The sequence below is a fragment of the Mustelus asterias genome, chromosome 10 (assembly GCF_964213995.1).
Source record: "Mustelus asterias chromosome 10, sMusAst1.hap1.1, whole genome shotgun sequence".
Classification (NCBI taxonomy): Eukaryota; Metazoa; Chordata; class Chondrichthyes; order Carcharhiniformes; family Triakidae; genus Mustelus; species Mustelus asterias.
The window spans coordinates 3,747,020-3,760,464 of NC_135810.1; the positions used below are offsets into that span (position 1 = coordinate 3,747,020).

A 13,445-nucleotide genomic window follows, 5' to 3' on the forward strand; every position below is an offset into this window, starting at 1 on the left:
TTTTTAAAAGTTATTATTCAGTCTTGTTAAAACTGTACCGAAGCCGGTTTTAGCTAACTCAGCCTGGTAGATAGTTCCGAGTGCATTGCACACTCACAGAGTCAAGTTTATCCTTCTCTCCTGTGTCTATTTTTGAATTGACGGTGGAACAGTGTGCATGGCTTTAAAACTTAACTTCGTTTCAGCTGACAAGACTGGCTTGGTCACGAACCCTAATGGCGTAAAGCAGCCGCAAGAGTGTCGTGTTTCATTATGAGCTATTCGCCAAGAAGTAACAAGAATACTTTCGCGTGTATGTTTTATACATATATATCTGCCGCAACCTTCTACCGTCGCAATGGGTTTGTCGATTGCCCGTTTGATTTTTCTCTCTGTTCGAGCAGGTTTGGACATAATCTCCCCACCCCTCCCCCTTCGTATTTTCGATTTCAGAACAAGTATCAGATTCAGTTCTCAACCCGATTTTTTTAGGGAATTCATAACCGCCCCCGTCCCGGTACCTTGGACTCAAATATTGTCTCGCAGCCATTCAAAAACGCAGAAGAAAACACCTCACACATGTCTGCTGTGTGACTGCGCGCGGTAATGAATTCCACCTCTACTTCCAGAGAATTGGGGACATTTTTTGAGTTTTACTAATCCCATACGCAGTAACTAATTAACATCGATTACTCGCCTCCCCCCTCCCCACCGCCCCCCCCACATCGATGAATCCACCTTGGTAGGTTTAACATCACTAAGCTGTTTCATTAACTTCGCCGCTCTACCTTCAGCTCAGAAAAGTCACCCAACCCAAAACATCTGATGTATCCGTTCCGAAACGTCTCAGGCGAACCATCTGCCAATCACTGCTGTGAAAGATGTGCCCGGATATTTACTCTGCCGGTCACCTCACCAAGGAAGCAATGGTGAAAAATCAAATCTGTTTCAAATATCGTATAAAGGTGTACTTATTGACTTTGCTTCTCAGTGTGTTCAGGACCCTTCAGGAAAACCACTAGACTATTTTCATGCTGTTCTCTCTTCGCAACCCCCGCCCACCTCCCCCATTCCTACACCACCCACAAACAAAACCACTAAATTATTGTTAAGAGAATTTGACCCAGATAAATCCAACCGCTATGACAGCAAGGAATTGTTTGGGACTTAAATAATAACCATCTCTCAAGTCCACTTACAACATATTTTATTATTTATTTGCATCTTGTTAATGATCTCAGGACATGGCACACGAAAGGAGAAAAAACGTTTGTTTTTTTAAATCTAGAAATTAAAACAAAAACAATCTGACCAATCTCATGTTTAACTCACAATTGTACATATTTATAGTTAAGAAACATTCTTTATAAATATTGTTTCATGTGTAGCAAGTTAATACCATAATTTAATTACAAATGGGATAAATATGGTAATTTACAGAATGAGTATTGTTACAAAAATTAACGGCACAACCTTTTTTTTTCCACAATCTTCCAATGGTGTTTCACAATCCAAACCGGCAAAGCACAAAACATCACAAGTTTAAAAACCCAGCTAACAAGGAAAGAAAATACATTCACAAGCAATTATTTGCGTTTTTTTAAATGTGTGTGTACGTGTGTGTGTTTGTGAACTGCAAGTTGACTTTGGCACAGTTTCCACTCTATTTATGATTGCATGAAGATTCTACAATCGGTCGTCCTGGAAATAGGTGACATAAATTTCAGCATTTAAAACACAACGACAAAGGTAATCATTCTCTCTGCCCTTTTCACGGTTCCATTTATTTATTTTTTGTTGTGTGTGTGCACGGTCCAGAAATGTCACCTCAGGATAAGATGTCCACAGCCACCGCAGAATGAACGCTTCATGCACTCGAGGGTCCCAGGTGCGTTGGTTCTCCCATGTTCCAGGTTGCAAAAAGTAGCGAAAAGATTTGTTCAGTAAGACATAAATAATGCTAATTTTCACTCCTGCGAAATCTCCGGAACTCGATATTGCTTGTACGGTGCTACTGTTTATCCCTTCACAGATTGTTGTTTAGAGAAAGTTTGTTTTATTTTGTTTTAAATTTTTGTTTCTGATCTGAAGTTAGCCCAGTCGCCGATCTCCCAGGTTTGGGGCCAATTTGTAGTCTTTTGATGCTTTGTTTATTTTTTTTATTTCTTCTTCATTCTTTTGACTTCTTTTTTTAAACGTACCACTCGTTGAAGTTGGAAGAAATGCCGGCGTTAGTGTGCACCGCGGACGAAGCGGGGGATAAATTATTGCTGTTCTGGGGGTCGTTGGACGGCGAAACCAGGACGGGGGGAGTCGACGATTCGTAGCCAGAGCTGGCAGCCGGCGAGGACTCGGAACCTTGTGTGGATTCGTGGACCTGTGTGGTGGGGGAGGAGAAAGAAAAATCAGAGAAAAGATGGGGATGGGTTGGGGGGGGAGAGAAAAATCCCAATTAGTCCTGTCTAAACAGCAACAGAACCCGGCACCCCCCACAAACCCCCTCCCCCAACTCTCGATTATTATTGTTGATATACAAATGATCGTTGTATAAATATTGAAAAGTAATAACCTTCATATGTTTCCTTAGAGAACTGGGGTGCGTGTAGGACTTGTCACACATCTTGCACAGATAGGGTTTGTCTGAAGTGTGGACATGCATGTGCTTCTTTCTGTCACTGCTGTTGGCGAAACGCCTATCGCAGCTCTCAAATTCGCACTTAAATGGCTTTTCACCTAGACGAGAAAGAGAGCACGGTGAAACGGATCAGTCAAGCAAAAGCACAAATCCTTCAATCTTCCGCCGCTCGATTATGACCAGATTCCACACTCCTCAAAACACCTGGATTCAAACACTTTAAAAACACACCGGCCAGTTCACCATGGTGTTTACAACCCGTCTTGACATTGTTAACCACAAATCCTCTCCCCCCACCAAAACAAAATACATGAACACACACAAAATATATTTCAAAATGAGCCACACTGAATATAAAGTGGACGGAAATGCGCTTGACAAAATTGATTTAGGTTGGAGTGATTAATGTGAATGCGCCAAGTACTTGCTTTCTTAAGTCCTGTGTTGTTCGGGGGTCCCTTTCTCTGAATGGAAGTGGTCGCATTAAAAAGATTCGCAGCTGCCTCCCTCAGTCGATGGCAACACACGGAAAGGAAATAGTCCATCGCGTTTACACAATGGCCGAATGTAATTAAAGAGCTCGCTTAGACTTGCAGAATTGAAGTGTATTAAATTAATTGATCCACGCGGTTTCTAGAAATAAAATAGCCGAACAATGATGAAGCCACACAAGCCCCAATTTAGCGCCATCGATAGCCACGCAGAGGGATTTTTTTTTAACAGTCCCCGGATAATTACAAATGAACTGATTTACAGGAATGCACTCTCTTGTTTTTTTAAAAAAAAAAGTCAATTGTATCGGAAACACTGGAAATGTCCCATCCCAACTTTGCATTTACTGAGCGGCGGAACTAGGTGAAAATGACACAAGGATCCCGCTGAATGCGGGGAGGGGGGAGACAATGTAACATTACCACCATTAGCATTTAAATTGTTTCCGAAAAGATATGTAAACCGCCTCGAAATCTGAAGGATACCTACTCCGAGCAAATAAATTTCGCAGTTGAAAACCTTGTTAAAGACTCGTCTGGCACCTATGACTAATCATACACTTGAATGAACAATGGCTTTCATCCTGTTACCACGCTCAGAGAAGCAAATAGTTATTGTGTGTCTGTGTGTGTGTGTTTTATATTTTTAAAAATCTTATTAATTAATTACCGCTTTTGTTTTTTTTTAATTCCCTTTGAAGAACCAGCGCTAAGAGAGAACACAAACACGATGGTAAATAATGAATGTTGCACGCGTGGACCTCAAAGCTTCATTTCTCAAACTTGCTGCCACGTTTTACACACTGGAGCCTCTGTCCTTACATTGCATCTTGACCCATATTCAAAGTTTATGCTCCAAAGAAAGGCGAGCGCTGATGACATAATTCTACACACACACAGGAGGAATATTATGCAATAACAGCATAAATTGTAAGGCACAGCTGTTGTGGTTGAATAACGCTCTCTGCTATCTAACTGTGTGTGTGTGTGTGTGTTTATCTTTTAAAACTTGTAGCCCCAGGCAAACATCGCAACGCGATTTCCAAATATTTTAAGGTATTCCACACGCCAAACATTTCAATTCGATCGCCCATCGCAAGGCCAGGGATGAGCAGAGTTTGTGAGATGTGTATTGTTTCTGAAATCGCCACCAACAGCAATTATTATTATTGTTTTTAACCATTTAACCTGATTCAATTTCCTAAGGATTAAAGAGCATTCTGAAAACGGACCGAGTATTAAAATGTGTCAAATAATTTACAGATTATTCATTCGCCGTGTACCCCACGTTCTTTTAGCAAGTATTTAAATTATACCCGGCCTTGTTCCGAGACCAAGAAGCAGCGGCGAGTGGAGATTTCTCAAACGGTTCATTTACAACGTGTCTGGGGGGAAAGTTTAATTTTTCATTGTCAGGGTAATCTTATTTTCAGTGTCTTTATATATATATTTTTTTCATTGAGATGAGAGCGGAAACATAAATACGATTGAGGGTGAGATGTGTAAGGAATTGAGCTGTGTGGACAGAGGGAGGCATTCGGCGCTCTGTAAGAACCGGTCAACACAAACCGCGGATCCGCAGGGTCTAGCGGGATGGTTGGGGGGAGAGGGAAGAGGGAAGGGGGGGGGGGGGGGGATGGTGGAGAAAGTCTCAGGAAATGTTGTCTATTTTTTTTACCTGTATGGGTGCGTTTGTGGATCTTTAAGTTCTCCGACCTGGCGAAAACTTTCCCGCATCCCGGGAAGGGGCAGGGGAAAGGTTTCTCCCCCGTGTGGACCCTGATGTGATTCACCAGTTTGTACTTGGCTTTGAAGGGTTTTCCCTCCCGGCCGCACTCCTCCCAGAAGCAGATATGGTTTGTCTGCTCGGGTCCGCCGACATGTTCCACTGTAACGTGGGTGACTAGCTCATGCATGGTGCTGAAGGTTTTGTTACAGGACTTTTTGGGGTTCTGCATCTGCTCCGGGTCGACCCACTTGCAGATGAGTTCCTGTTTGATGGGCTGCCTCATGTATCTGAAGAAGGCTCCGGGACCATGGTGAGCTGCCATGTTCATGCTCATGTTCATATTCATGTGGCCATAGTTGTGGTGGTGATGGAGTTGTGCCGCCGAGTAAGGGTCAGTCCTCGGACACTGGTCGGAGCGCCCGAACATTTCCCCGGGCAGTCCCAGCCGCATCTGGCCGTTCAGGACGTGCGCGTTTGGGGAAGTGTGGGTCCCTCCTTGCTCATGGATGCCCGGGAATAGGAGGTGTCCCGGCGTGTCCGAGTGAGGGTGGTGGAGGGCTCCCGGGTTGCCCCCGAAGATGCCGTGCTGCCCGGAGCCGGGGCTTGAGTCTCCGAAGCCGCGGCTGCGGAACAGAAAGTCCCGGGTGGAGTTGAAAGCGGCGCCCGAGTAAGAGCTGACATGGGCGGCGTGGGGGGCCAGGGCGGCCGCGTAGCCCGGGCCAGCCGCCGCCTGCGAGCTGAAAGCCGAGCTCTGGCCGGGAGACGAGAGGTCGTGGTGGACGCTGCCGTTCAGTTTGAAAGCCCCCATGTGCGGCGGGTCGGCGAAGCTGTTTTGGGACAAGCCCAGGTCCCGCTCCGATAGCTCTGCGCTCGAGTGGTGGTGATGGTGATGGTGCCGCCCGAAGGTGCCCACCCCCAGGGTGGGAAACTGGGGTCCCGCGTCCAGCAACATGCTTCTCAAAGCAGGGGAGAGGACAAACAGATCTCCCCCCACCCCCACGCAGAGCAACACACACACACAGACTCAGACACAGAGAGACACACACAGACTCAGGCAGAGAGAGAGACACACACACAGGGACTCAGACACAGAGACAGATACACACTCACACACAGACTCAGGCAGAGAGAGACACAAACACACACACACAGACGGGGAACAGCAGCAACTTCAGAGACGCCCTCTTCTTCCCCCTCTTGTTGTTGTTTCTTGCTGGTTCCTGCAGAAGCCACAACGCACCAGTCATGAATTCAAGAACTCAACTCCAACGATCCGCCTCGCTCTCTCAGTAGCTTCGACTCTTCCTGGGCAACTCAACACACGGCTGACAAATTGGTCGAGCTAAGTTACGGCTGTAACTTTCTTTTTAGCCCCCTGAAAACAGTTTTGATTGCAATCACGTAGAAGTTTCTTCCCCCCCCCCCCCCCCACCCTCTCTCTCTGTGGCAGCGTGAATTCCCACGGAGCAACCGTCTTCTTTGAAGCTTCTTCTTCTTCTCTCTCTCTCTCCCTCTCTCTGTGTCTGCCTCTCTCTCTGTCGTGTTGTTTTTCTCTCTCTCGCACGATGCAGTGTAGCCAGCGATAGCGGTAATCAGAAAGGCAGTGAAATGAGAACAGATAAGAGCATCCTTAGGATGGATGTGTGGGGAGGGAGGAGGGAGAGGAGGAGGAGGGGGTTGGTGGGGAGGGGGGGTGGGGGTTGTTGGGGGGGGGGGGGGACCTTAAGCTGGTCCCGCTCCTGTCATATGATGCAGAGTGCGATGTCTGAATGGACTGACGGCGCCTCTCTCAACACCCCTTTTAAACAGGACAGTGGGCACTTTGCAATGGCTTGTCATTGGACAACTCCGCCTCATCCATCCCAGGTAGCCTGCTTCAAACCCATCGCCATTTTTCATTAATTACGCCTACTTTGATTTTTTTCCCCCTCCCCACTCCCCCCCCCCCCCAATCCCCTTCAGTTCGGCCATTTCTGACACACTCCTTTTCTCACGAATATCTCCATGTAGGTAGCAACAACCCCTTTTCATCAACCAGCGATCCGACTCAGTCGAAATCCCTTATAACGGATTTGTGATCATATGTGCCAGTGAAGCGGGGGTGGTGGGAGGGAGGGGGGGTTCACAATACAATACCCATTTTCTACCCCCCCCCCCCCCGACAACCACCACCCCTGTCGAATTACGCTTTTCTTTTCTCTAAAAAAAACACACAAACATTGCAAGCATGTAACCTGATGTAAATCAGAGAACTTTTTTTCTAAGAAACTTGGAATATCTCAAACCTTGGGTTAAAATCGTTTGACATCAGCGAAACAGACAAGTCCAGTTCTGCTCAGATATTTAGCTGTGAGAAAACCCTCCACCAGCCTTTTGCTTAGAAGGGTTTTACTCCCCAAGTGAAGGGGGGAGGGGGGTGGTTAGGAGTTAATCCGATTTGCAGACCATATTTTGCATTAAAAGCTGCCTGTTTTTTTTCTGCTTATATTCGATTGTTTGAGGCAAAACCGATTGGAAGGTAGTCTTAAATGAGGAGGGATTAGGGATAACACTATATATCAATAAATATATTTACTTCCTTATTGTTGCGAACGATCAGGGCCCCTATATTTCACTTGTTACCCTTTTACATTTTTGGTGAGGAGGGGAGGGGAGCGGGGGTAGTGGGGGGGGGCGGAGGGGGGGGGGGATCTTGTCTCGCTTTGGCCACAACCTGGGCAGGTCTGGAAAGAGAAAACCCACCAAACGTCACAGAAACAAGCCCCCGCTCCACTAAATCACCCGGAGTTAATCACAAGATCTGTTTTTTATGCTACTGTGTACTGATTTTCAGAAATGTCATCACCTCCTGATGATCTGTGATGGACAGAATGTGTAGAATTCCAATCCAGCCGGAAGTTTTTATTGGTGGGGGGGAGGATGCAGAATAAATAAAACAATTATCCCCCCCCCCCCCGCTCCCCACCTTTTACGTGAAATAATTTAGAAAGTCTGATTTGTGCGAGTTGTGTGTATGGTACATTCATGTAACAATTTTCTTGCTTTTTCAGCCATCATCTGTTTGGTGTTTTAATTCTCTAATTCCTGTCTAAAGGGGGGTGGGGGGGTGGGGGGCACACAGCATCGTGCTGGCTGCTATTCATTCACTTATCCAGGGCTACTCTGCTGGAAATTCGAGAGCTGATCCAAGTTCAAAGTCACGTTTGCCGACTTCTCCACAGAGCGGTATTATTTCTCTGCAGAGCCTCTCTCTCTCTCTCTCTCTAGCCCCCCACCTCCCCCACCCCCACCCCTTCCAAAAAAAACCCCTCTGTCTTTAGTCACCGGGGTTGGGAGACAGAGGCATAGAGAGAGAGAGAGAGAGGGAGAGAAATACAAAAATTCAATTGCATTTCAGCACCATTGCACTAGAAATGCAGCCGGGATCGGGAGGGAGGTGGACGGTGAGGAAGGCCAGCGGCTGGCAATCTATTCATTGAATGGTGCTTCAACAGGTTTGCAAAGAGGTAAGCAACGGACTTACTCCATGAGAGACGGTGCTCTGAGGCCGGGGAGAATGTCTTTATCGAGTTATCCAAATCCAGAAATCCGTACTCTTTATGGCGACAGCGCTTCTTTTGTTAGCCGGCAGGCTTGTTTTAATATCTGCCAACAATGACACCTCTACAATATCCCCTCTCATCTATATCAGTCTGGTCACATATTTTAATCTATTCTTGAATAAAGTTAGTCAAAGCACAGCGGATAAATCAACGCCATGTTACTTAACAAGTTTATGCGAAAGATTATTTTTGTGGGTGTTGGTCGTTGGGGGGGGGGAGCTATTCAGAGAGAACTTTTACAGTCAGACACTAGGCAATATCACCGTGCGGGCTGTGGGATAGGGCGGTGCATTCGCTCGAAAGGCTGCAATCTTTTTAGTTTTAAAAATCGCTTGAACTCGTCAGAAACCTTCCTCCTTCAAGATATATTTTTGCGAGCATTCAGAAGCAAACAACTGGCTGGGAAAACAAAATCAGCACTGCTTCTAATACAATCCTTTGAGTAAACAACGTCTAGAAATCAGTTAAAAGGCCAGATTACCGGTCATGTGTTTAAGTTGTTATTTTATAACTAGAAGAATGAATTGTACGTTACCTACCAAAGCACTGTTATGGTTTCTTTATAAAGAAACAATGCTTTAGTCTTCACAAATCGCGTGAAGGCAACAAAGGTATATGTGCAAAATGCCCATGAACAGTATAACCCTTGTTAGTACACTAGCGTTCAATAAACATGACTGCATTTTGAGTACTGTACACGGTACAGCTATTCGCCATCGCCATTGCCTCCATGTAAAATGATTCAATGTCATTTAATCCGCTGAGCTACTTTTATGATTTGTTTTGGGAGTTGTATTTTGTTCGGATTGCATTGGCTTGAGGGGCTGCTGGTTAAACTCACGTTTTGCAATAGGGAAACTTCCTAGCTACCTGTGTCAATAAAACCTTGAATCCAATTGAATTAATCAAATAACTATTACGGTACAAGTTACTGTTTTTGCCCTGTTCTTACTTTGACTACGACCTAAGATTGAGGATAAAGCACGTAGGTGCCCGTCCCTTTAAACCAAATCAATGACAAACGCTGATTCGGTGCAATCAGAATGTATGGAATATGGTGCTTCCCCAGACTAAATGCAACTCTCTCCCATCACTGCCACGTAAATTAATTTATTGACCATTCCGATCTGAGAATCTAGATTCATGACACAAAGTCGCAAAATATCGCCTGCAAAATATTAACTATCCTGTTCATTTGACACAAAGAGATAAGGTGTATTTTTGCAGTGTGAGATGGAACAACCGCTGAACAAACGTGGTGTTGTTAATTTATCCCATACTTCAAAGCGGATAGAATTACAGTGTGTATGGTTCTGTTAGTCTGTGGGAGGGTTCCGAGAACACAGCTGAATGAATTCACTCACATGTTTTCTGAAATACTGTCCCACACGTTAATGCTAATGCCTAGGAATGGTGGAAGCCGTGGAATCTGAACCCAATCCAATCTTATATTCAGCTAAAGGCTGAGAGGTGCCCGTGTGAATCTTCCGCATTTAAGAAGTGGACAGAACAATCCCACTTCTGCTCTTCAAGACTGCTTTTGATACTGTACAGTTTGCAGAGTTACGGCCTGTTGCTAACTGTCAGGCCGCACCCATCCGTTGATATACACATGTACATTGCATTGACAATGAGTGGGTATGAACGCTTGCTGGCTCTTTGGCAAAGCGCTTCCAAAAACATTTTTACGATGGCATGTTAGAAGGACAAATGAAAGTGACATGTGTTATCAGTTTACGAGTTGGCGACCTGTGATGGTTATTCCATAAATTATATCTCCAGTTAACCCCTGTAAAGTCTGTCGCGTTTTTTAAAACACATTACTAGTGTAATTTATTTCGGTTTTAGTCTGTGGGTGTCCTGTTCCTTCGTGTTTATCGCATGAGAAGTATGGCCAATGCGTTAAAGGTAAGGTAAGGCAGGCGGGCAAGCCGGGGTACTATCTTTCTCTTACAACTGCAGCTGTTAAGTAGTTGTTATCAATAGTTCATTCTTTACGAATAAAGGAGAACGCAGAGGAAAAAAGTTGTCAAACTGGGGGGCGGGGTGGGGGGGGGGCGAGATGGAAAAAAATGTGGCAGGATGAGTGTCAGAAATTAAATAATGGGTTTGTAAAATACATTTAATCATCTGTAACATTGCCCTTATGACACTCAGGGCAAATTAACAATGTATGGCGTTTTTATTATAAATACATAGTGGACCAAAATGGGAACAATTGCACTGCAACATTTATCAAATACAAACGAGAAAGGGTCAATGTTTCAATTTGTCAATGTTTTGCAACAAGCTATATATCACAACGAAACGCATTACTGTTAAGATTTTTTAAAGATAAAGTCATATGCACGAAAATATGTCATTGGAAGGAAAGATGGTATGTCTTATGATCTTGTATACATCCCCTGCCAAGTATTTGCAGTGAATATTATGTTTGGAGAATCTTGAGCCTTCAGTATGCAGTAGGAGATCCAACACCGTTTTGTTTTCGTCAGTTTCTTGTAAACCTCAAGGAATAATCAGCATATAAACAAAGCAGAATACATCCGATATCTGATGAATAGTGCATTAAGGATGCAAATTGGGTTTTTTTAACAAAAAACTGGATGTTGTGTATCATGAACGTAGAATACAGAATGAAGAACATCATTGCTTTAAATTATATGCTATGCAAACGCCGAAGAGAATGTGAAGTTCCCAAATTTCCTCAGTATTTTACCAGCAGAAGCTGGTCTGTTTGGTTGTGCGACCATCGAAAAAGACACAGACACAATACCCCTGCTCGCTCTCTTTCATATTGACTTGAATAAGTAGAAACGCATTATAAACAAACAGTGGTAAAGCGCCAGGAAGTGTTGAATTCAGTTTACTGATAGTCTATTAATTACCCCGTCCATTGAGAAGAAACATGTATCTGTTCAATAATTAAGGGCGTGCATTCAAGCGTGTGAGAATTTTATGTGAATCCAGCCTCACAAGGCATGAGGTAATGGAGCGGCGGATTGCTATGAGGGCTTGTATGATGTGGCCATTGACAGACAACATTGGCTTTGTAGGCGAGGCGTTGTGGTTTACCGCCAAGAAGTGCAGGAATGGGAAATAAAGACAAATAATAAACACATGGCACAATATTTTCAGAAGGCCTTTCGCCTATCGGCAACCATGTCCCTGCTAACCGTGCAGGGCAGCGTTAATAGTCCTTTTCCTGAAATTGATAGTAGCGAGTCATCATACCTACCTGTTTTAGTAGATAATATATTTGTGTGTTTCCTTGGATTTGGACTCCCCTTTCACATTCATGGATGGCATATGTTGCATTCTTTGGCGTTCTCTGTACTATCCAACACTTCATTTCCAAAGGCTCCCTGTTCCCTTTTAAACATTCTGTCTCCGATACCTGGTTACTTGACGACTTAACACTATTGAAGGTTCAGATTGTACAGACAATGTAACACAGGCTCCTGTTTCCTTAATTTGAACCCCATGTTTTACATCATTTAATTTACCCAAGCCACATTAATAACTTTACAGTCCCACTACATCCGTTCACGGCATTACTTGTGCTCCTAAAATTCGCATCGTCGGTGCTTCTTTTGGACAATGGCACTAACCTGCTTGGTATTTTGACACATTTCGAGCAATTGTTGGTATCCCACCAGATAGGATGAGAAGCTAAAATTAGAAATTTGAACTGGAAATACAATTATGCTTTGGAAGTGTAATAAGAGATAATAAAACCCCGGGAAATCGGAAGCAATTTCCTTAAAAATAACCAAGCCTGGAAAAACAGAAACAGGAAGCCAGTTCATTATAATTATAATGCAATCACAGTGTTTAATGAGTATTTAGCTTGGTGCTTTACATTGAACGGACAGGCGCAACACCGGGGCTAATGCAGCACACAAGAAATAAATTAGTGCCAGATATTTGCTATTTCTGAATTGTGCTCCTTACTGATTGCATTGTGAACACAATCCTAATTTACAAGTAACTGCAGGGTTTGGCCAAAAGAAGGGAACTTTCTTCAGAGCGTTGGTTGAGACCTATTGGAAGCATCCAGTTTACATTCAATGGAAATCTATTAAAATCAGTGCAATCAGTTGGAGCAGTCGGGATTTGGAGAGTCGGGATTTCATTTCTATGTGACATTTTGTAACGATCTTTAAAACAAAACAAGTGGGGATAAATAAATCGATCACAGAAGTAAGTATATATTAAGACATATTAATCGATGACAGATACACATCATGCTGCGTTTATCAAGGACAGCGCCAAGGAAACGCATGTTCCATCAAAGCCCATTTACAGTGCAATTGACATGCACCGGCTGTTCAAATCATAAATCTTCATTCTGCTTTTTAATCAACAAACTTTTTTAACTGCAAAGCCGAAACTGGAGAATGAAGTTTATTCCTTTGCAAGTAGCAAGCACTTGTAGCTGGGGAACTTCCTAGGAAGTGATCTTGAGCTCCTTTAGAAGATGACTACTTGTAAAGGGACTGGTGAAATGATCTATTTTTGTATCTGAATTTCATATTGCAGTGAGAAAGATTTCGTGTGTGCAATATTCCTACAATGGGTCTCATAGAATGACGTAATTTGATTTAGTGCGAAGTTTAAGGAACAATATGAAGCATCCCAGTTGGCATATGCTGTGTATTTTAAACGTTTTTAAAAGCGTATCAGTCAGTATTCTTAATTAAGACCATTAAATAAAGATTGGACAATGCACCATAATAAACTATACACTTCTGCTACATTCCCACAAAATGAGTTGTGTGTTAGAAACCGCGCAGTGTTTTCTTGCATGTGCTAAAGGTGTGGCAATCTCTTCTGTTTAGGTGGATTATTACAGGAAGGAATCAAACTGCTTCACAACAACATGTCAAAGGCGCCTGCTCGTAGTTCGTCCGGTATTTGTTGTATTGTTTACTAAATAATGCATCCCAAAACTTGAGAATTGTGTAAATTATTTTGTTATCGCCAATAACGCCAACTCGCATTCCTTG

At 43.7% G+C, this 13,445-nt stretch overlaps 1 protein-coding gene across 1 annotated transcript; it reads right to left on the reverse strand.

Annotated features, from left to right (window-relative positions):
• Positions 1–1,170: 1,170 nt before the first annotated feature.
• On the reverse strand, positions 1,171–6,610 carry zic2a (zic family member 2 (odd-paired homolog, Drosophila), a). Its single transcript, XM_078222730.1, has 3 exons — positions 4,784–6,610; positions 2,549–2,712; positions 1,171–2,356 (listed from the first exon to the last, which is right to left on the reverse strand). Exons 1-3 carry the CDS (start codon positions 5,784–5,786, stop codon positions 2,171–2,173), a joined length of 1,353 nt encoding a protein of 450 aa, XP_078078856.1. The 5' UTR covers positions 5,787–6,610; the 3' UTR covers positions 1,171–2,170.
• Between the last annotated feature and the right edge of the window lie 6,835 nt (positions 6,611–13,445).